This window comes from Orussus abietinus, unplaced genomic scaffold (assembly GCF_000612105.2).
Source record: "Orussus abietinus isolate OABI.00-Male unplaced genomic scaffold, Oabi_2.0 scaffold615, whole genome shotgun sequence".
Classification (NCBI taxonomy): Eukaryota; Metazoa; Arthropoda; class Insecta; order Hymenoptera; family Orussidae; genus Orussus; species Orussus abietinus.
Window position 1 is genome coordinate 12,434 of NW_019394824.1, and position 25,574 is coordinate 38,007.

The 25,574-nt window shown below is 39.6% G+C and overlaps 1 protein-coding gene across 1 annotated transcript; it reads right to left on the reverse strand.

Moving 5' to 3' along the window:
• Nucleotides 1-1,623: 1,623 nt before the first annotated feature.
• On the reverse strand, nucleotides 1,624-25,574 carry LOC111674117 (serine/threonine-protein kinase N-like; the record flags this gene model as incomplete). The annotated part of the gene is made up of 3 exons (XM_023433316.1): nucleotides 25,231-25,574; nucleotides 3,651-3,779; nucleotides 1,624-1,825 (listed from the first exon to the last, which is right to left on the reverse strand). Coding segments are annotated over exons 1-3 (355 nt in total), but the record flags the coding sequence as incomplete, so codon positions are not given.

The window sequence follows — 25,574 nt, forward strand, 5'->3', positions numbered from 1 at the left end:
ATTTCTTTGAATGATCCCAAAGAAATATCTTGTTAATACAAAGTATAATTATTTGACTTGAACTCGAATAAATAGGATGCAACGTTTCTTCGAAACTTTGTCAATTCATTTGAGTTTATTTCAGTCGAATTTTTTGAATTAACAAAATATTTCTTTGGCACCAGTCAAGGAAGTCGATCAAAAAAGTCAGCCAGGTCGATTTACTTACATCCAACCTGTATCCGTAGTGTACAGTGCACGATGGACGTGAATGCCTTCTCTTTTCATACTAGTGACAAGAGCATTTACGTCTGCCAGTGTGCAGTGTACACTGGGAGACATCAATGCCCTCCCATCCAGCACAGGCGATGCCGTATCTGTAGGGGAGGCATTCATGTCCGCCACTGTACAATATCAGTGAAATTGTAAATTGAGCAATAAATAAGCAATTAATTTTTCCTACATTTTGCACCACTTATTTTTTTAATTTCACACAAAATGTCAGGTGGCGCTGTCAGCTTAACGTTAGAGCTGGCATAGTCACTGATTTTTTGAAAACGGCTGGAGCAATAAAATTCAAATTTGTGTAATAAATAAGCAATAAAAAAGCAATCAATTTTGGTGTATGATTTATGCGGTTATGCTGACGTGGCGCTGCTAGCTTTAGGGACGTCTCTGTGTGTGCCTCAAATTGAATTCCAGGTTCACACAGCCATCAGTCCATCAGTCCCTACCTGACTACAGCAACATCCGGGAACATAGGTTGCATCGATCGAGCTCGATCCTCGAAAAGATCATCGAAGAGCGATCGATGGACCCTCAGGAGGGTAGTGTGGCGGTCATAGCATATATATTTTAGAAGTTCTTCCTTCGACACGGGCCTTCGATAGCCCAGCGGTTACGCTCACCGCTCATACCATGTAGTCTCTCGGGTTCAAATCCCGCTCAGGAGAGCTCGATCCTCGAAAAGATCATCGAAGAGCGATCGATAGACCCCCAGGAGGATAGTGTGGCGGTCATAGCATATATATATTAGAAGTTCTTCCTGCGTCACGGGCCTTCGAGAGCCCAGCGGTTACGCTCATCGCACATACCATGTAGTCTCTCGGGTTCAAATCCCGCTCAGGAGAGCTCGATCCTCGAAATGATCATCGAAGAGCGATCGATGGACCCCCAGGAGGGTAGTGTGAGGGTAGGTCATAGCATATATATATTAGAAGTTCTTCCTGCGTCACGGGCCTTCGAGAGCCCAGCGGTTACGCTCACCGCTCATACCATGTAGTCTCTCGGGTTCAAATCCCGCTCAGGAGAGCTCGATCCTCGAGAAGATCATCGAAGAGCGATCGATGGACCCCCAGGAGGGTAGTGTGGCGGTCATAGCATATATATATATTACAAGTTCTTCCTGCGACACGGGCCTTCGATAGCCCAGCGATTACGCTCACCGCTCATACCATGTAATCTATCGGGTTCAAATCCCGCTCAGGAGAGATTTTTCGGGGTCTAAGGCAGGGTCTGCCTGATAGCCTTACTGACGAGTCCACACAGGCAGACCCGGGACGAAACACAACAAACAGGGCACACACTACCATCACCCCACACCAGTGCCAAAGTAGAAATCGCAAGAAAAAAGTCGTCGCTTACCTTGGCCATTGGAGTGATTCTGCTGGGGCGAGGGAGGCTGGCCCTGGGTCAGGATGATCTGGCTCTCGAGCTGCTGCAGCTCCGCCTGGAGCTCGTTCAGCTTGCTGTTGGCCTTCTTGACGATCATCGCCACGTCGGAGAGGGCCTTGCGGTCGGTGGCGACCTCGCGCAATTTCTCCGCCCCCGCCTTTATCTTCAGCTCCTGAAGCGAAGTCGACGCTTTTTATAGACGGTGCCTCGCCGAGCGAGATCGGAGATGTCGATTAAGAAGTGACGGGATGGCCTGTCCGGTAAAATGTTTCAATTCCGGCCCCCCGGGACTCCTCGCTCGAGGGGATCGACCAAGTGGAAAGTCGTTTCTACCTTTCTTTCTCGCGTGATCCTTCGGCGCGTTTTAAGGTGAAGTGAAACACGTCGAGGAACTTGATCGACGTCGGTAAAAAAGATTTCTCTAAATATCTACGCTGCCGCACGTTGGTTTTCATATTGACAACTGTGTCGAATTATATTGTATATTGTACTAAATGGCATACTCCACATGTTGTTATCGTATAATAATTATACAGAAATCGAATTAAAACTCCCGAAATCCTCTGGATTCGTGCTTTCTGGGGCCCTAATTGACTGCAGAGGGACACCCTGCGCCATCTGTGATTTCCAAGTCAATTAAATTTTCACTCCAAGATCTCGTATTCCCATCGTTTTGGCATAGAAGCGCGTAAGACACTTTTTTCGCCTTTATCCCGTTCAAACGCGAGTTTATCGATTACTAAAGTGTTCTAAATTGTCGTCCAATAGTTCTGACACTTTCGTTTTATATATTAGAGCGTCTTTATATTCACTGCTGTATCGAATTATATTCGGTATTGTACCAAATGGCATACCCCACCTGTCGTTTTCGCACAATAATTATAAAGAAATCGAATTAAAACTCCAGAAATCCTCTGGTTTCATGGGTTCCTGAGGCCCTAATTGACTGCAGAAGGACCCCCTGCGCCATCTGTGATTTTCAGGTCAATTAAATTATCACTCCGAGACCTCGCATTCCCATCGTTTTAGCATAAAATCGCATATAACGCGTTGGTATTAGGCAAAGTCCATTAAGAAATTACTAGGTTAGCTCTTACAGTAAAAATGTATCGATTCCAGCCCTCGGGACACCTTGCTCGAGAAAACAGAGGAAGAGGAAAGTGGTTTTGACATTTACTTATTACGTTATGATGTAACAGGTTTTAAGGTGACGCGAAAGTGGCCTCTAAGACGTCGAACAATACCCTAGTAGCACAGAATAATTTCTAAATATTTCTTCTAATCCTTGCTAAGTATCTCAAGCGACAGATTTTTTAAGATGTCTCGTAGATTTCATTCGAAGATATCTAAAATATTTGTTGAAAATCTCAATGACATATTTAGTTTTAATAATTTATATACATATAGAGAAATTATATTTCTTAACTTACGAATATAATAAAAATACATTTTTTTTACGTCNGTCTAATACCCTTAAAAAAAAGTGTTGTATTCGAATCGACTGATTTGAAGGGGATTTCACTTCACCTTAAATGAAACAATTACTAATGGACAGTTTAGTCTAATACCCTTAAAAAAAAGTGTTGTATTCGAATCGACTGATTTGAAGGGGGTTTCACTTCACCTTAAACGAAACAATTATTACTAATGGAAAATAGGGCGGACAGTACATGGGAATAGAAAATCCTTCTTTACATAATGCAAATGAATTGCTGAAGTACTACTTCGGTCGTTTGTCCTGCGATCCGCACTTTTTCTATTTCTTTCTCTCTTCCTCTCTAGTAAGAGCCGAATGGCGCGGTTTCGGAACACCCCCGAGGAGCGTGGCGCAAATAAACGCGTCGGCGTCGAAAGAGCGCGCACGTAACGCAGCGGCTTGGCCGTAACAAGATCGCAGGCCACGTAGGTAGGTGGCGGTATAAATTCCGGCCGGTCGACTAACGACGATCGGTGGCCGATATCGAATTTCCCTCGCTTTGGGGTGCGGACGTACGTACCTTGCGTATCTCGCGACGGATGTGTTCCCGGAGCTCGTCGAGCCGGGCCGGCAATGGCACCTGGTCGCTCCCGGCCACGCCGTACTTGTGCGACAGCTCGTACAGGACGGGGTGCCTCATGTAATCGCTCTGAAATCACAAGTTCTCTCGTTATCACTTCGTATTTGCTTTCGCCAATTGCTCGATCGCTCTATCCCTCGCAGGGATAATCGAATCGAGATGAAACTTCGGTTTATTCCATTTGAGAGAGTATGAGTCATGAGAAAAATTCCATTTTTTTCCAATAACCGACCTAGCACAACAAATTTGCGAATAGCAGATAATTACCACCTTGGGGCGTATAGCTGGCACCCCCATCTTTACAAAATTCAAATTTCTGTATCTTAAGATTTTGTGCTCTTTATGTGCTACATTCGCACATTTTTTTGCTAGCTAGGTTTTTGGACAAAAATTGAAGTTTTCTGTGGAGGGTGCTAGGTACTCAAAAAGCCACCACCTCCACCATAAAAAAAAAGGGTTTAAATAATCAAAAATAGGTGAAAACTTGCACCTCACCTTGGTGCGTATAGTTGGTACTCCCATCTTTACAAAATTCAAATTTCTGTATCTTAATATTTTGTGCTCTTTATGTGCTAATTATGTGCTACATTCGCAAATATTGTGCTAGCTCGTTTTTTGAACAAAAATTGAAGTTTCCCGTGGGGGTACTAGGTACTCAAAAAGCCAGCACCTCCACAATAAAAAAAAAGGGTTTAAATAATCAAAAATAGGTGAAAACTTGCACCTCACCTTGGTGTGTATAGTTGGTACTCCCATCTTTACAAAACTCACATTTCTATATCTTAATATTTTGTGCTCTTTATGTGCTAATTATGTGCTACATTCGCAAATGTTGTGCTAGCTCGTTTTTTGAACAAAAATTGAAGTTTTCCGTGGGGGTACTAGGTACTCAAAAAGCCAGCACCTCTACAATAAAAAAAAGGGGTTTAAATAATCAAAAATAGGTGAAAACTTGCACCTCACCTTGGTGCGTATAGCTGGCACCCCCACCTTTACAAAAGGATACGCAGGTACATTTATAAATTGAATTGAAATTTTGTGACCATAATTTGATCATTTCGTCCCTGAAAGATTTAGAAATGGTCTTGCCATCTTGCACTCATGGGGCAATTTATTCGATACCGGATGCCTTATGTAATCGCGCTGCAATCACGCGCAACATTCTCTCGTTGTTACTCCTTATTCACACTTCTTAATCTTAATTGTCCAATTGCCACTTGTAGAAATGATTGAACTATAAGTCTACGTGCTATTTGTCTTAAACCCTTTCACTGCTATCGGCACTCTTTCCGAGTATCGGCCGCTGCTGAATATCTACCGCCAAAGTCATAAGAAAGCAACGAAAGGGATTAAATTTCAGGAATTACTTTACTTCTTTTGTTGCACCTCAAAACGTGAAATGTCCTCGAAACTGTGTTTTAATATAAAGATTTGAATATATTTTGCTTCTTTATCTAATATACCAAATTGTATAGGACGGGGCGATTAGTTTCATACCACGGAAATCGAAAAGAATATCATTACATATGCTCGCGGGTCAAAGTATCGTAACCTTAACATAGAAAAGGAATCAAGAAACTTAGTAGAGTTTCGAGCCTAATATATTTTTGAACGAGAAACAGCGTCGTGTGCAGAGAAGAACGCACCCTGCGCGCTTGAGCTCGAGGTGGACGCTACAGAGTTCTATACGCCAAGGATCAAAATTTCAGGAACAGGGGAAATGTGAGTTTCTCGCTCAAAAATGTATTTGCCACGAAACACTACTAAGTTTCTTGATCTTCGATATGCTCGAACAATTCACGCGCGCGATAAAAAAAGAACACACTTAAATCAGACTTACAGTAAAATGCGAAGCTTTCGATGGGGGACTTGCAAAAGGGACAGACTAAATTGCGATAAAAGAGTTCAGGCACGTGTCTCTTTGTTTCCCGAGCGAAGGACTTAAAAATAGTATCGGCATTATTCTCTCGGAGTGAAGAGGCCGATGCATGCCAAGCGTCAAGGAAAATAGGGCCAGGTTTTCATCGGACCGGAGATCCGATTTTCTTTTGTGCACATGACAACGGGGCTTCTAAAATAAGCCAAGCGCAGCTATGGAAAATATCGAATCGGTTTTCTCTTTGTTCCAGCTATGCAGCTCGAGGGCATCTCTCGATGAAAACCAGCTCCGGCATTTTCCCGAACGAATGCCATACTTCGCCCTGAATTCCCTGATCACTGCACGATCCTCTGAGTTCCCTCTTTCGCGTTATTTACTGTTGACGAGTGAATAGAAGTACCGATAAGGCACGTGGATCCCTTTTGATTCACGGGCCAACCACAAAGTGGGGCTGAAAGTGCACCCCATTCAAGCGTCCATGCAGTTAAAATGAAGTTAATGGTAAAATGTGCTCGAACTAGGGCGAGCTAATTGTCATTATCGGAAGTATTTATTATCCTGGAAAGTATCAAATCAATTTACGCATCGATCGGACCATACAGCTCTAGGGCAGCTCCCAATAAGTACCAGTGTTGCGTACGTGCCTATATGATAAATGAAATTCAACCTCCTTCATTCAATAAATGAATTTCTCAAACTCTCAGGGTTTTAGCCGCAATGCCGAAAACAACTTTCCTCCGCGTTTCTTCATCGCTTTACGACGGTCCTAGGAATTCATTTAAACGTCGAACCGAGCTACGTATATTGCTAAAAAGATACACGCAGAAAAATAATATTGTAATCATTACATATGCTCGCGGGTAAAAGTATTGTTGTAACCTTAACAATTATTGTAAATATAATTACAATTTTTTGTCCTTTTAACCATTGCGGCTGTAGCACCAACTGCAGAATGCTTGTAAATAAATTGTAGTTATATTTGCATCTGACAGTGTTACATGTATAACATTGGAAAGTAAAAATTACACGTATAAAGGCACGTATAAATATGACCATCATAGTTGCAAAATTTAAAAGCAAGAACTCTATTGAAAACCGTAAAATATACCGTAGAACTAGTAATTCTTACAAGTGTGAATTATTATTGTTCCTATTGTGCGTTTAAGCCACAGCGCGAGAAGCATTTGGGTCGTGACATGCATCAGTCCCGCGGACTGTTACATTCATTGTGACTTCGGTAGCCGTGTAATTTGGATCTCTTCGAAATTCGGTTTTCGATCTAATTTAAGATCGACTTTTACTTTTTCAATTCAATGCAATAATTTGATTAAGTGACTACATGGATGACTTTGTAAAAGATGAACTTCAGGAGTGGAGGTTAGAAAACCTACAACAATCGTTCAAGAGTAGGCTTTACACAAAACAAATATTTACCGTTTTCAATGTATTATACCTGTAGTGATTTCCCGAGTTCCCGACAGGAACGAATACCGTTTACAGTGACACTTTTTCCATGCAGCAACAGCAACATATATGTACGTTTGTCAATGATAGTTTTTACATGAGTTGACTGTAAATTACACATGTTGCTAATATATTTTTTAGCCACCCCGACAGTAATAAATACGTTGCTACATGTTACTTTCTACATGTATCAACAGTAATGGGTACACTAGCGAACGTTATCATATGCAGATGTTATGTGGTAGCAATTGCTTCAGTTGACGAGTTTATACGGTCACGATTGTAAATATAACTGTCGCATTGTTGCAACTGTAATCATTCTTTGTAATAATGTGTATTACAATGAAATTGTACATTTGATATTTTTAGCAGAGTAATCATTACTTTGTAGAACTGCTGTTCTTATATTTACCAGCGGTTGCTGTTACATGTATCACAATTGTAGTAATTATAACAACTTTTTTCTCTCCGTGTACGCATTTGTTACTATTTTTACATACTCGTGATACTTAAGAAAATACCAGATGAAACTTTCCCTTCCTTCCAGTCAAACAACTCGAGTGCGTCTTCCATTGGAAAAGACTACTGGCATTTTAATAACAAACAGAATACTTCGTATTGCGTTAGCCAGCTCCTGCACAATCCTATCGCATTATCCAATCCCATAAATTCTCTATTATCTGAGATTGCACATTCTAAACAAATAAAGGGGGAGAAAACGGAGTTCAAAGCATGGGGAAACCGGTAATGCACGTGCCCCCTTTGATTTACGAGCGAGCCTCAAATTGCAGCAAAACGTGCAGCATTCATACTTTACTGCATCTTAAAGGAGATTGGTGATAAAATACACGAATAAGTGCAAACAGGAAAACCGAAAATCCACATCTGTTTCGTTTGTTCTGCGAATATCGGGCAAACGAGCGGAGGAGAAATCACCCGCAGAGAAGGAAACTCGACCATAGAGCTTATAGACATGGAGAGGTCATTTGCTACAGTATGTGTATACACGGAGAGAAAAAAGTTCTTATAATTACTACAATTGGGATAGACATAACAGCAATCGCTGGGAAATATAAGGACAGCAGTTCTACAAAGTAATGATTACTCTGCTAAAAATGTCGAATGTACAATTTCATTGTGGTATACATTATTACAAAGAATGATTACAGTTACAACGATACGACAGGTATATTTACAATCGTGACAGCATAAACTCGTCAACTGAAGCAATAGCTACCACATAACGTGTATATACGATAACGTTCACTGGTGTACCCTTTACCGTTGATACATGTAGAAAGTAACACGCAGCAACGCATTTATTACCGTTGGGGTAGCTAGAAAATACAATAGCGACATGTGTATATTACAGTCAGCTCATGTAAAAACTACCATTGACAAACGTCAATATATATGTATGTTGCCGTTGCTGCATGTAAAAAGTATCACTGTAAACGGTACACTTTCTTGTCGGGAACTCGGAAAGTCACTACAGATATAATATATTGAACACGGTAAATTTTTTTATGTACAGCTGTTTTATGTACACGTTCATGTACACGGTTTTATGTACAGCTTACCTTGGAACGATCATTGTAGGTTTTCTAACCTCTACTCCTGAAGTTAATTTTTCTCAAAGTCATCCATGTGGTCACTTAATCAAACTATTACAATGAATTGAAAAGTAAAACTCGATCTTAAATTAGATCGAAAACCGAATTTCGAAGAGGACCGAATGATGCGGCTACCGAAGTCACAATGAATCTAACAATTCGCAAGACTGCGCAACTAATGCATGTCACGGCCCGAATGCTTCTCGCGCTGTCTTAAACGCACAATAGGAACAATAACAGTTCACGCTTGTAAAAATTACTAGTGCTACGGTATATTATACGGTTTTCAATAGAGTTCTTGTTTTTAAATTTTACAACTGTGATTGTCATTTTTACCCGTGCCTTTATACGTGTAAATTTTACTTTTCAACGTTATACATGTAACACTGTCGGATGCAAATATACCTACAATTTATTTACAAGAATTCTGCAGTTGGTGCTTCAGCCGCAATGGTTAAAAGGACGAAAAATGGTAATTACACCTGCAATAATTGTTAAGGTTATAACGATACTTTGACCCGCGAGCATATGTAATGATTACAATATTATTTTTCTGCGTGTAGAGTTAGGTGTTACGAGGAGGTTAGACAGAGAAAGGGACCTTCTCACTCTAAGTGTTACTGGAAGTGAGCTGCGCGCGCATTAGTAGGCTATTGATACACGAAATTTAAACACTAGAGTGAATGGTAAAATTTGTAAATAAATTTCTTTTTTTTCCCTCTTTAATTGGAAACATTCATTTCGAAACAGTATTAACTTAGTGCATTTATTTTCGAATCTTTTTTTCTTTTTCTCGCAGTCGTAACTAACCTTTATAACCATTTTGAGGTTATGTATCTGTACGGTACCTTTCGCCACGACAAAATGTTACAGTATATGCTGCCCTTGCGCAGTAAGAACTTCCGGTAACACTTGGAGTGAGGAAGGGACCTCTCTGTCTAACCTCCTCAACCTTCCCCCACTCCTATGGCCTCTCCATGTCTATAAGCTCTATGAACTCGACAATCCCGTGCATTGCCGGGAATAGCGTGTTTCCGTGAAAATTCTCACCGGAAATCGCTCGATGCGGATGCGGATGTGCTCGTCGCGGTGTGCGAACAATACGGTGGGGAAGAGAACGTGTATAAAAAAAAAAAAAGACTCCATCACGAAGCACATCTTCAACGTGTTTCGCGCGCTCACCTATCGCCGCCCAATCGTCAACTATAGATTTAAACCGGATGATTATGATTTTTATCCAACCCAATTTAATCCACTGGGTTTTTTCTTTCGAAACAACCCGGATGAAAAAAAACCACATCCTAGCGAGAAAAAAAGTCATTGAATCAAAGAAGTGTTTCTTTGAATAGTTACGAGTAAATATTTTATTAATTCTAAGAATANACCAATCATTGTAGACAGTAATTTCTTTAAACAATTGACTGTATTGAATAGTTTCTAAAGAATTTTCTATAAAACCTGACTCGCTGAGTTTTCTAGAAAAAAATCCAAATTTTGTCCTTTCGTATCACCTTAAATCGTCATTCTTCATTATTTAACATAAATTACACATTTTTATTTACATAAATTTTTATCAATGTCGAAGTCAGATAACTATTGAGAGCTTTTTTTATTTGCCTTTCCCCCGCAGCAGGGATATATACATATTTCTAACGTGTAATATATACATATTTTTAAAACGTGTAAATGTTTAATTTAAAGTAATGTTACTTCAGGTGAACTAATTGTAACTGAATTGGTGGCTATGCAAAGAATAAGCGGGAACGTTATAAAATAATGTCTCTTTGTTCATGATGCGTCAACTCACGAGAACAATCGTCAATTGACTGGCTGTTATCTCCAGTCTCTTAGCAATTGCTAAAAGACATTCACGTGAAAGTACGGAATTCCGTATAAAATACATACTACAGTTTCATATTATAGATTGAACTAATCGAAAGACCTATTATTATTACAAAGTACCTCGAAATTAATGAATTCCCTTGCACCATTATACCAAATAACCAAACAAACTTGCACCAAATAACCAAACAAACTTGCACCAAATAACCAAAACAATTAAGGTGAAGCGAAACCCCCTTCAAATCAGTCGATTCTAATACAACACTTTTTTTTTTAAGGGTATTAGACCAAACTATCCGAAACTGTGACACATCATCACTCCTGATCATCTAAGAATTGTCCTGACACATTCAAAATTTGGATTTTTTTTTTTAATTTTTTAACTCAGCCCAACTCAGAACCAAAATGGCGTCGAGCTCTCATATTTCGATCAATATACAATTATTGAAGGCTCCGATATGAGAAACGAAAGGGTCAGGACAGTTTTACGACAATTTAGAACACTCTGGTAATCGATAAACTCGCACTTAAATGGAATAAAGGCAAAAAAAGTGTTTTATGCGCTTCTATACCAAAACGATGAAAATACGAGGTCTCGAAGTGAAAATTAAATTGATCTGGAAATCACAGATGGCGCACGGTGTCCCTTTGCAGCCAATTAGGGCCCCAGAAAACATAAATCCAGAGGATTTCTGGAGTTTTACTTCGATTTCTTTATAATTATTGTATGAAAACGACAGGCGGAGTATGCCACTTAATGCAATACCCAATATAATTCGATATAACTGTCAATATAAAAACGAACGTCGACAACGTAGGTGTTTAGAAAAATCTTCTTCATCGACGTCGATCAAGTTCCTCGGCGTCTTTCACTTCACCTTAATACCGATAACAATCACTGAAGTGCTAAAAGGAATTTCGTGTTTTTATTAAGTAACGGGAGGGGGAATACTCATTTGATTCAGTTTATATCAATAATACCGTGGAAAGTGTTAAAATTTAGTAATATTATCACAATTTTCATCGCGGACCTTAGAGACGCGATAAACTCGTTTACTGGTTCAGTGGTCTCTATTGAAAAGTGATCATCGTAATGCTGTTATCTTTTATCGGGCCGACTAGTGATAAAAGAGGCTCTGAATCACATCGGTTAGACGACCTTGCGTTATCGAACCAGGGACGGAAAGGGATATTACGTAAATGTGTAACTTTACGACGAAGTCGCTCTTGCGTGTTACTTGTTCCAAGGGATAAGAACCGATGCCATCCCTCAGCCTATCAATATTGCGTACAAAAGTGGAGACACAGAAGAGAACACGTGGGCCGTTATTACAGGTTATATTATATTACATATTATATTACATATTATATTACATATTATATTATATATTATATATTATATATTATATATTATATATTATATATTATATTACATATATAGTAATATTACAGGTAATATTGATCGTTATTACAGACATAAAGGCCACAGTTTATTAGCATTGATTATTTACTCGGACGGTTCGTGAAGCACACGTCAAAAATCGTGAAAAGGGGATCAAAATGATTTAAGATGATGTGAAAGTAGCATCGAAGAGGTTTTGTTTGTAAAACCTTTCTCCCAACTCGATTTACCGAATAGTTTGAAACTTTACAACGTGAATAGGGAGACTATAAGGAAGGTCCTGAAACTCATGAAACTTCAATTCTTTTCAAATTTGTTTATAGGTATTTTAAAAATAGTTTGTAATAAATGAAATTTCGCGAGTTTCAGGATCTACCTTAGGGTCTCCATATTCACGTTTTAAAGTATGAAACGATTTGAGAGACCCAGTTCGGAGAAAAGTTTTATGAACGATTGAGCTTTCGAATGCCACTTTCACATCCCCTTAAAGCCGGATTTCACTTCTAATTACAGAAAATACGTTGCCAATTTTTATAAGCCGACTTCTCATCAGCTCTTCTCTACTAAAGCAGCTTAACGGCGTTCACCACCAAAGTGGGGACGATGACTTCCACCGCTAGATGGCATTAGAATCGAATTCGATGGGAGGTAACCAAAACGTACTTTCTCGCTCGGATGAGGAAGACGCGACACATAATGGGCGATGTTTAACAACGGGCGAAAAATGTGTGCGTATTTCGTACGTATAGGACTCACACAACGGCTAGACGCCTTTGGACTAGGCGCCGAAACGTGTGTGACCCCCGGCCGCACGCACACGCCAGGTGGACGCTCCGCCTAGAGTCGGCAACGGTTGCCAAGGAATGCCCAAATTCCTCGCGAGAAACTCGAAAATCCTGAAAATTGTGCTCCACGAGGACAACGATTTTGAGCGTATTTCTCAATCGATCGAGCTCAACGAGTGCTCGTTTTAAAGATAAAACGTTGACGTGTGTTTATATGGGAGCGATTTTCGATCGAGCACCTCCTTCCTAGGTAAAAGGGCATTGAAATTATGTCGTTGCACTTTTTTATATGAAAATGACCACTTATCGAAAATCGCTCCCATATAAACACAGGTCAACGTTTCATCTTCGATATGAGCACTCGTTAAGCTCGATCGGTTTAGAAATACGTTCGAAATCGTTGTCCCCATGAGGCCCTGCAAAATCGCTGGAGTGGTGAGCGCCCTTAATCTCGGCGGTTCAGCCGTCTTAAATTTTCCCTCGAATCCGCGCATCGAAGTCACAATGAAATTCAACGAGGTCTTTCGACCGCAATTGACCCAGTAATCAGCGAGATGACGTTTCTCCTAAATTCCCTCCACGACTTCATTCAACGACCGATTCGCAGGCATAAACGGTGAGACGTAAAGATGGGAAAGTTTCTCCCGTGGGACGAATTAATCGCACCGATGGCAACATGTATATAGAGCTGGAATTGCCACTTTAGCACAATTCAATAAAATTTCTTGCAAAATTTCTTGCTAATTTATTGCCATTTTATTGCAGAAGGAAAAAATGTTTGCTCTTATACTTTTCCGAAAAATACTGGCGATGTCAGCTTCATATAAAGCTAGCACTGCCACGATAAAAAAAAATTATTACGTAAATGTTCATCGATGAATTATATACCAGAATATATTGCTAATTAATTGCTCGCAGAAAAAAAAACAAGTTTCAATTTTTTTCCTCGCCCCAAAGGGGTGAATCGCCACCCCTAGTGCTGATCGCAGGACAGAAACATGAAAAACATGGGAGAATCGAACTATTTCTTCATCTGAGAATTAATTGTTAGTTAATTGCTCCGAGAAGTACCTAATTTCGAATTTTTTGCACAATCTCTAAATTGGTACACCAACCCTTCTTATGTCGCTCCTGCATGGCCACGTAAAAAATGGCAGAATCGAACTATTTCTTCACGTGGGAATTAATTGCTAATTAATTGCTCCAAAAAGTACCTAATTTCGAATTTTTTGCACAACCTACCTCTAAGTGGGTAGGCCAACCCCTCTTATGTCGCTCCAGCATGGCCACGTAAAAAATGGCAGAATCGAACTATTCCTTCACGTGGGAATTAATTGTTAATTAATTGCTCCGAGGGAAACCTAATTACGAACTATGGCAACGATCCATCAAATGGGAGAGATTTTCTCGCTGGGCGGATGGTCTGCACTTGCCGCGACCGCGGGAGTGCACCGACTACTGCCGTGGGAACTGGGCCGGGGCATCGACGAGCCCAACACCGCCCAGACAATTCGAGGGAGTTCTTTCCTCCACTTACTTTGCACGGATTCCCCGTTTTTCCTGCGGGTAGCTGCGGATCCATTTGGAACAGGCCTCCGCCTTTTAGGAAATCGCTTAACGAAGGTCGATCACGTAAATATTTAAAAGAATCTTTTTTACCGACGTCGATCAAGTTCCTCGACGTGTTCCACATCACCTTAAGATGAGTATTGCGAGATTAACCCTTTCGGTACGAGCGCCCTGTCTGCCGTGAGACTTCCGCTGTACGAAAATGCACACATAGCGCGTACATAACAAGCTCTTACATAGATGCCGGATATATCCGGCGCTCGTACCGGAGGTTAACGCACATGGATTTAAAAAAGGCTTCTACCCTCCAGGAAACCGTTTAAGAAGCATCTAAGGGAGGCTTAACCCTTAATTGTTATAGGTTATAGGTTGTTATAGGTAGGTTATAGGTTGTTATAGGTAAGTTATAGGTTGTTGTAGGTGTGTTGTATCGTTATTTTAATTCTCTCGTAATGAAATTAGACTATTTATAACGTATTATAAATTTATTTTGAGATAGAGATCTCTCGCAAAGCGAATAGTAAAGCGCTACAAGGTGCGGGCCGATATATCGGCTCTGGCACTTTTCGCCAGTGCAGCGTTATAGGTTGTTATAGGTGCTGTTGTATTGTTATTTTAATTCTCTCGTAATGAAATTAGACTATTTATAACGTATTATAAATTTATTTTGAGATAGAGATCTCTCGCAAAGCGAATAGTAAAGCGCTACAAGGTGCGGGCCGATATATCGGCCCCGCTGCACTGGCGAAAAATGCCAGAGCCGATATATCGGCCCGCACCTTGTAGCGCTTTACTATTCGCTTTACGAGAGATCTTTATCTCAAAATAAATTTATAATACGTTATAAATAGTCTAATTTCATTACGAGAGAATTAAAATAACGATAGAACAACACCTATAACAACCTATAACCTACCTGTAACAACCTATAACCTATAACGATTACTTGTTTCGGATGAGATAATCCGTCCGGCGCCTACCATGTGCCTTGGAGTTATTTTTTATGTTTCTTGTGCAATATTACTTATTTCGTTAAAAAATATATTGGAAATTTAAAGTATATACTTTGCAATAAGCGGTCTATATAAATTTATGATAAAAAGATTACTTTTCCTATGTGCAATTACGTTTTGAAACGGAGAACTCAATTTTTCTTTTTTTTTTATCACATATACCTTTGTTATTTATGTAATTTTCACTGAATATAGAAAAATTACCGTCACTGTTTTATTCCCTATTTTGTCCTTAATACGCTGCTTTCTGAATGATGTAAATATTGCTTTTCGTTTGATTTTTATGAGCCTTTTTCCAAATCCTAGTAAAATCGTAAAATTCGGCCGGTTATCTTCGCATAAGCACCTCTTTTTCGCCCGGCACTAAAAGGGTTAAGGCAACCCAAAAACCCATTCTTGTGACGGGAAACTCTACCATTCTGTTGGTATCTCATTGCTATTTGAGGTCACTGCACGGATGGTTGAAAATGTGAGATATGTACATTTGGACTGCACTATATATCTCTCCGATTTGATTTCTTTTATAATATGTTATAGTAGACTCAAAACTAAGCGACACGTATTTTTTTTATCTGCCATTAAACACTTTAAGGGGGTGAAACCACCAACCAAAGTAAGGCATGTGAAGGGGCGATTTGGCGGTTTCACCCACAAGAACATAATATTTTTTAACTTCTTCCTCTAGGAAACCGTTTAAGAAACAACTAAGGGAGGCAACCCAAAACCCATTCTTGTGACGGGAAACTCTACCATCATGTTGGTATCTCATTGTTATTTGAGGTCACTGCACGGTTGGTTGAAAATGTGAAATGTGTACATTTGGACTGCACTTTCTTGACTGAAGATATTCTATGTAACGGAACACTGAAGAAATGGTTTTGTGTACTTCTATCTTCTATAGAAGATGTGCGCGCACGCACACCCGCACGTACTAAGTAAATACAAATAGTAATTAATTAAGGAAAAGAAGAACAATTATGTTTCACTTTTCGAAACACTTTTTCTTAGCAGGGGAATTTACACGTACTACCGGACGATAAAGAGTTTTGCTTAAAAAATAAAGTGACTTTACAACGTGGAGTATGACGGCCCAGATAAAAACTTGGTAAAATATTGAGCTAGTTACTAACTAGTTTTCCCCAATTCTATCTAACAGGTAGTCAGTGAAATTTTGCCAGTTGTCAGTTAGATTTGTAACGCTCGGAATTGCTAGTTACTAGATAGACTGTCTAGTAACTGGCTACAAAGTATAGAACACCTAAAAACACCTGCACAAGAAAATTAGGGTACTTTATTACGATCTGCCTCCGAATGTGAGACTTTCAGTAAACGTATTATCTTAAGGTGATATGAAACGGTCATTTTATATATAATGACCCTTTCATATCATATCATAAATAATACATTCTATATATATGTATCAAAACGTGAAAATATTTATGAAACTTTTCTCCGAATTGGGTGCACCGATTAATTTTAAACTTTAACACGTGATTATGGAGGGCCTAGTAAAGGTCTTAAGGCGAAGTGAAACACGTCGAGTTTACATATGCGAGTTTATCGATTACCAGAGTGTTCTAAATTGTCGTAAAATTGTCCTGATCCTTTCGATTCTCATATCAGAGCCTTCGATAATTGTATATCGATCGAAATACGAGAGCTCGACGCCATTTTGGTTCTGGTCTGGGCTGAGTTGACAATTTAAAAAAAAATCCAAATTTTAAATGTGTCAGAACAATTCTTAGATGATCAGGAGTGATGTGTCAAAGTTTTGGACAGTTTCGTCTAATACCCTTAAAAAAAATTGTATTCGAATCGATTGATTTGAAGGGAGTTTCACTTCACCTTAAAACTCATAAAATTTCATCTCTCGAAAAAATAAAATAAACAGAATTCTTTTTCTGGTTCTTTTCCGGGATACCCCGGTAATCTCGAAAAATAGTAAGAGACCGAAGGTTTCAACGTTTGGGGAAGTTCATTCAAGATGGCGGACGGTGTTCAGGAGAAACAGCCTAGAGCCGAATATGCCACGCGAGAAATGTATCTTTTTCCTACCATAACGGCGCATTCGTGACCTGGTGGCACGCCGACAAATTCGCTACGGACATTCGCCATTATCGTGACGATTTGATCCTGGAGCAATACTGTATCTGTTATAGCAAGGTGCGGAAGTTTAGCCGAGAGAACATTATCGAGGGAATCAGTTCTCGTATGGGCGAAACGACTCAAATAGCAGAGAACTACGTACCGACCTAGAGACATTACGTGTCGCGTGTCCCCACCCACTTCTTGCAATTGAAACACCCACAATCGACAATGTCGACAATAATCTTATTGGCAGGAGGCATATGTTGTACCGAATGTACCTTACGAGCAATATCGCAAAGGAGCTGCAGTACACGCGTTGCAGACATTAAAAATAACATTTCCGTTGGAACTACTACCATGTTATAATTTGAACCTTTTTCGTGCTAGAAAAATCTTTTTCGCGTATTTGTATTATTTATTACTTAAACTTCATCCATACTTATGAGTTAATGCCATGTGCATGCGTTTTAACGTGCCAAATTCTGGACGCAAATTTTTATTATTTATTACTTGAACTACATCCATACTTACTTATGAGTTAATGTCACGTGCATGCATTTTAACATGCCAAATTCTGGACGCAAATTTTTATTATTTATTACTTAAACCTCATCCATACTTACTTTTGAGTTAATGCCATGTGCATGCGTTTTAACGTGCCAAATTCTGGACACAAATTTTTACTATTTATTACTTAAACATCATCCATACTTACTTATGAGTTAATGTCATGTGCATGCGTTTTAACGTGCCAAATTCTGGACGCAAATTTTTATTATTTATTACGTAAACTTCATCCATACTTACTTATGAGTTAATGCCATGTGCATGCGTTTTAATGTGCCAAATTCTGGACGCAATACCGCGTCCATAGCAAACAAAGGGTTAAGAATAAACGGCATAATAAATGTATGGGGCTATCGCAACAATGTTATATGAAAATTAATTGCAATATCACTCGTTAAAAATTGAACAAACCAAAATAGTCAACTTATATCAAAACTATATTTGTACGAAAAGGAAACCCTAGAAGTTATAATAAATATTTCTTTCTTTTCTTTTTCATTGACTTATGGATATACAGTTCGTCCAAGAATTTTCACAGAGTACTTGTCGACAAAAATCTGTATTTTCGGTTATGATCCTGGAGCAGGACAACGTCCATACCGGAAAGGAGAAAATCGTGGGGGCGAAAAGACTCAAACAGCCTGAAAGATCATGTGAACCTCTTAATTTCTGTGAACAACTTAATTTCCGAAGGAAACCTTATCCCCATTTTTATCAGCGTCTGGGCAGATAAGTAAAACGATCCGCTTCCATCTGAACCGGACTACCAAGATAAGTTTTCACGGCGTGCACACCATTCATCGCAATCCTTTCTTTCGAGGTGAACCTTCTACGCAAATCCACGGGGATCCCCGCGATACATTCCGCTCACGAGAAAAAGTAAGTACGCGGAATACCGGTAATTCGCAGCAAGAGATGCTCTGAGAATGCGTAACGCTCATGCAGTCATCCACTGACTCACTGCTATTTAAAACCAATTTTGCGCGATCGCACAAAATTGCAATTCGTCCGCTGAAAGGAGTAATATAAATAAAAATACACGTAATTAGGCCCATTTTATTTCCAAGATTTACCACCGTTCTTCCCATTCTTCTTCTTCCATTGACGTGCTTCCTATTTAAATACGTACTTTTTGCGTGATTTAATTAAGGTGAAGTGAAACACGTCGAGGAACTTCATCTACGTCAATAAAGATGATTTTTCTAAATGCCTACGTGCCGACGTTCGTTTATATATTGACAGCTGTATCGAATTATATTGGATATTGTACCAAATGGCATACTCCACCTGTCGTTTACGTACAATAAATATCAAGAAATCGAAGTAAAACTCCAGAAATCCTCTGAATCCATGCTTTCTGGGGCCCTAATTGACTGCAGAGGGACACCCTGCGCCATCTGTGATTTTCAGGTGAATTAAATTTTCACTCCGAGACCTCGTATTCCCATCGTTTTAGCATAGAAGCGCATACAACACTTTTTTTGCCTTTATCCCGTTCAAATGCGAGTTTATCCATTACCAGAGTGTTCTAAATTGTCGTAAAGTTGTCCTGACCCATTCGTTTCTCATATCGGAGCCTTCGACAATTGTATATTGATCGAAATATGAGAGCTCGACGCCATTTTGGTTCTGGTCTGGGCCAAGTTAAAAAATCTTTTCCAAAAATCCAAATTTTGAATATGTCAGGACAATTCTTAGATGATCAGGAGTGAGGTGTCAAAGTTTCGGACAATTTGGTCTAATACCCTTAAAAAAAAGTGTTGTATTCGAATCGACTGATTTGAAGGGGGTTTCACATCACCTTAATACGACAAGAAATCGCAATCAATTGCTAAACACGAAATTTAAAATTGGGAAAACATAAAAGATCGCAAAGATCCGGTAAGTACGAGAAAACGAGTAATTTACTGATTTTTTCCTGTAACGCGGTTTGCTTGTTTCTTTAACGAGCTTCACTTTCGGTATCTATTTTGAAGACTTCGAGACCACGCAAGAGTTACGATTAGCAACGTAAGTCCGTTCTGTACTTAGCAAGCTAAGACGAGACCGGCCTCTTAATTGAGCAAGGCTTATAATTACTAGACAGTTCCTCTTGGGTCTGTGCCACACGGCCTGCGCCATGTTTACATTTAATTTCAGCTCGACCGAATGCAAGTGGCGTTGACTTCTCCGGTTCAGGCTTTAACCCTTTTAGTGCCGGAGGCCGATGTATCTGCCCTCGCTGCACTGGCGAAAAGTGCCAGAGCCGATATATCGGCCCGCACCTTGTAGCGCTTTACATTCGCTTTGCGAGAGATCTCTATCTCAAAATAAATTTATAATACGTTATAAATAGTCTAATTTCATTACGAGAGAATTAAAATAACGATACAACAACACCTATAACAACCTATAACCTGCCTGTAACAACCTATAACCTATAACAATTACTTGTTTCGGATGAGATAATCCGTCCGGCGCCTACCATGTGCCTTGGAGTTATTTTTTATGTTTCTTGGGCAATATTACTTATTTTGTTAAAAAATATATTGGAAATTTAAAGTATATACTTTGCAATAAACGGACTATATAAATTTATGATAAAAAGATGACTTTTCCTGTGTGCAAATACGTTTTGAAACGGAGAACTCAATTTTTCTTTTCTTTTTTTTATCACTTATACCTTTGTTATTTATGTAATTTTCAACGAATATAGAAAAATTAGCGTCTCTGTTTTATTCTCTATTTTGTCCTTAATTCGCTGCTTTTCGAGTTATGTAAATATTGCTTTTCGTTTGGTTTTTATGAGACTTTTTCCAAATCCTAGTAAAATCGTAAAATTCGGCCGGTTATCTTCGCATAAGCACCTCTTTTTTGCCCGGCACTAAAAGGGTTAAAGAGGGTTATTATCGTCTATAACTTCAAAAATTCTTTTTTTTTTTTGCATTTTGTTATAGTTTGGGGTTCTGAGAATCTGTCTCGAAAATATTAAGGTGAAGTGAATATCGGAGCCTTCGATAATTGTGCATCGATCGAAATATGAGAGCTCGACGCCATTTTGTTTCTGGTCTGGGCTGAGTTAAAAAATTGTTTCGAAAAATCCAAATTCTAAATGTGTCAGGACAATTCTTAGATGGTCACGAGTCATGTGTCAAAGTTACGGACAGTTTGGTCCAATACCCTTAAAAAAAAGTGTTGTATTCGGATCGACTGATGTGAAAGTGGTTTCACTTCACCTTAAAACATTATACGCATATTCGCTAATGAAACGAGGAATGTAGACGAATCAATATAATAGGCAAGATGACCGGACCAGCGGAACAAACGTCATTAGATCTTGGAAAAGAGTATTAGTCAGCCACAAATATTGGAGGTTATGTAGATGATTGGCCGAAAGTGCGTCGGTGTCTCCATTACAGAGGAAATAGAACGGCGGATCGGTATCGCATCTTCGCGAGTCGTGCAAACGCACGGCTTTATTTTTGGTTCGCATTCCAAGAGCGAGACGAGCGTCGACAAATTACGAAACTCCCGACAACTCGGAGGAAAAACGTGAATCCTCGGCCCGGTAATACCGCTAATGAGAAACTAAGCCGAGCAGATCCACAATGAAATATTCTTACAGGCCCGCGAATTCAAATCCAGCTGACATTAAAGTAGCAACCTGAAAATGGCGACTGCTCTTTGCCAGAAATCTCAGAATTTCGATTCGCTGGTCCATATGTCAGGAAATTCGGTAGAGTTTCGCGCCAAATACATATAAACGCCTGCGCGATCAATTATCGGTATAAAAATCACGATAAACGATCGATGCGGACCATCGACCCAATGATTGTCTTGCAACCTCATTTTTACTTACATGTTTATTATTTCTTTCTTATCTGTACTAATTGTGTCATGCACACGTGTTCGGAAAGGTTTCATCAATTTCTATCTGTATAGAATTTGTTGTTCTAGCAAACTTAAAATGTCCAAAAAAGCGTTTCACACCCCATTGAAAATATTCAATTTCATACTATATATATTTACAAACGTGTCGTTACATTTCCTCTAATAAATGTTACAATCGCACCCTATATCGGTAGCAATTGTAACAAAGACATTGGGTACGAAAAATAAAGTTCGCAATTTTCCATGAACTTTTAAACCGATGAAACCTAAACCATCTTTTAGTGAAAGATTCGATTAATATATGTATCCAGTTTCAATCGTGAAAATCCGTTAGTCAATTACAGAATTAAAAATGTAAAAATTGTTACAATTGACCTCGGTCTCCCCTACATCTCGTCTTCTGCGCATGGAAAACAAAATTCATTTTTAGAATGTTTAATAACCATAACAAAGTGTTCGATGCACGTCCTCAAAGCCTATAGAGCTTCTCTAAAACTATATTAATTAAGTATATACAGTAACCATTGGAAATCTGTTTTACAACAATGTAGTTAGTCATACAGCCGTTACAGCCAATTACAAAATTAAAAATGTAAAAATTATAACAATTGTGCCCATAATTATGAAAGTGGTCTAAGTCAAAATTAAAAAAAAAAAAATGAGTTTATCAGTTATTTCACGCCATATTATTTCAAACGAAATTAATTCAATGTAATTTCGAAACAAAAAATATATGACTTAGACCACTTTCATAATTATGGGCACCATTGACCTCAGTCTCCCCTACATCTGGTCCTCTGCGCATGAAATACAAAATTCGTTTATAGAGTGTGTAATAACCATAACAAAGTGTTCGATGCACGTCCTCAAAGCCTATAGAGCTTCTCTAAAACTATATTAATTAAGTATATACAGTAACCATTGGAAATCTGTTTTGTAGCAATTGGATACTTCAGAAATAATCCACTCTTTAAAGATCCCTGCGGTCAGGAGTGAGTGAACGAGAAAGTGTACCAGCTCGAGGCGCGAGAAACGCGTCCTCGAAAATAATATAGACATACATCAACTGACAAGGAAGGTATCCCAGATCGATCTCTCCGATTTGATTTCTTTTATAATATGTTATAGTAGACTAAAAACTAGGCGACACTTTTTTACAGTTCGTTACTACTTATGTTCCTCTTTGTTTTAGTGCTGACACCATCTGCGTACATTTTGTTCATACAATTCAACACTATTTATATTCATCTTCGTGTGCCAGTATTGAGAAAATTTGCGTAATCGTTTTCCTTAGCGGTAGTACGTTATTACTGACATTTAAAGTGAAATTAAAACAAGAAAGTAAGAATTAAAAAATAAACATATGGCCAAAACCGAACCAGAACCGAACACGTAGGAACATGTCGTGAAAAAATAACTAAAAATAATTAATTAACATCTAAGCGTTCTTTTAAACTTACAATTAAAAGTTTCAAGGTCAACGCGCATGACGGTCGCGTACCGATGTTCGAATGCGATACTTAAAAATATTTCTGCACTTTTTATTATATTCTTGAAATATTCCTACCCACGACCAGCTAATCAATGAGTGAACTCGAGGCGCGATAAAACGGAGCACATGTCCGCGAAAACGTTACGTACCGTCCGAGCAACCGCGTTGCTTGGCAACACGAGGGGGCCATTTCTAACAAGGAAGGTATCCCAGGTCGATCTCTCCGATTTCATTTCTTTTACAATACGTCATAGTAGACTAAAAACTAGGCGACACGTATTTTTTTTTATCTGCCATTAAACACTTTAAGGGGGTGAAACCACCATCCAAAGTAAGGCATGTCAAGGGGCGCTTTGGCAGTTTGACCCACAAGAACATAATATTTTTCTACCAATCCACCTGGAAAAGCTTCCTCATAAAGAGAAATGATGAATATAATTTTATCAATTCATATGTTAATTTTTTTTAAATATCCCGAGATACAATAAAATTACATATAACCTTTTCGATAGAAAGTGTGATTCCCTACAAGAAAGATGATATGCATTTCTATCGTATCTTGCATAGTTTTTTTTTAGAGATCATGGATTTAGTTGAAAACATCTATTGACACAAAGTTCATGTGAATTTTTTCGAAGAAATATGTAAGATACGAGTGAACGACATCCAACCTTTTTTATAGGAAATTTAATTTTCTATAAAATTGGTTCCGTGTATTTTTTTTGTTAATTGCTGAGAGACATTCACGTGAAATTACGGAATGCCGTATAAAATACATACTACAGTTTCATATTATAGATTGAACTAATCGAAAGACCTATTATTATTACAAAGTACCTCGAAATTAAGGAATTCCCTTGCATCAAATAACCAAAACAATTAAGGTGAAGCGAAACCCCCTTCAAATCAATCGATTCGAATACAACACTTTTTTTTAAGGGTATTGGACCAAACTGTTCGTAACTTTGACACATGACTCGTGATCATCTGAAAATTGTCCTGACACATTCAAAATTTGGATTTTTTTTATTTTTTAACTCAGCCCAGACCAGAACCAAAATGGCGTCGAGCTCTCATATTTCGATCAATATACAATTATCGAAGGCTCTGATATAAGAAACGAAAGGGTCAGGACAATTTTTCGACAATTTAGAACACTCTGGTAATTGATAAACTCGCATTTGAACGGGATAAAGGCAAAAAAAGTGTTTTATGCGCTTCTATTCTAATATGATGGAAATACGAGGTCTCAGAGTGAAAATTTAAATGACCCGGAAATCACAGATGGCGCAGGGGGTCCCTCTGCAGTCAATTAGGGCCCCAGAAAACATGAATGCAGGGGATTTCTGGAGTTTTACTTCGATTTCTTCGTAATTATTGTACGAAAACGACAGGTGGAGTATGCCACTTAATGCAATACCCAATATAATTCGACACAACTGTCAATATAAAAACGAACGTCGGCAACGTAGGCACTTAGAAAAGTCTTCTTTTTCGACGTCGATAAAGTTCCTCGACGTGTTTCACTTCACCTTAAGGGTTAAATTCCGACGATCATTCCTTTTTGTGGATGAAAATGACAAAAACCGATTAACCCTTATGAACGACGAGCGCAGAAATCATGCAGGATGTCGATGCTCGGGAGTGTACCGACACCGAAAGAGGTCTACCAGTCGAAAATAGAAGTAAACACGAGAAGCCGTTCGAGTACAGACATCCCGTCCGAAGGTAGAGAGCAAAGCCGAGTCGAGCCGGGTGTCCGCGAGAGCGCGTGCACCACCTCGGGCCGGGCCCCGGCGGTGCGCGTGCCCTCGCGTTCGGGGACGCCCGGAGTTGCCAGGCAACCCTCGGGTCTTTCCGCCAGGACGGAAGCCGGCGGCGCGACCGGCGCGACCGCCGCTACGGGGCGGCGCGGCCGCCGCGAAGAGCGACTCACCTGATAATAACTCGAGTCCGCCATCTTGCCACTAATAAGACTCACTCACTTTCTACCCGTCCTTTGTGCGCGCGAGACGGCAGGTCCATCGCTCACTGGAGCGGCACTCGCCGGGCTCGCGAGTCTCCGGAGCCGGCCATCCTCGCGGCCGCGCGGCGACGGTTAACGCGTCCCTCGCCGAGGCACGCGCCCTCGACGGAATCTACAATGCGCGGACTCGGAGACCGCCAGCCACTGCCACCGCGAGCCACACCGAGAGAAGAACGCGCTTGCGCGCCACTCGCGGACACAAGTGCAGACGCGGCCGCATCCAACCGCATCCCCCGTCCCGGACCGTCGAGGAC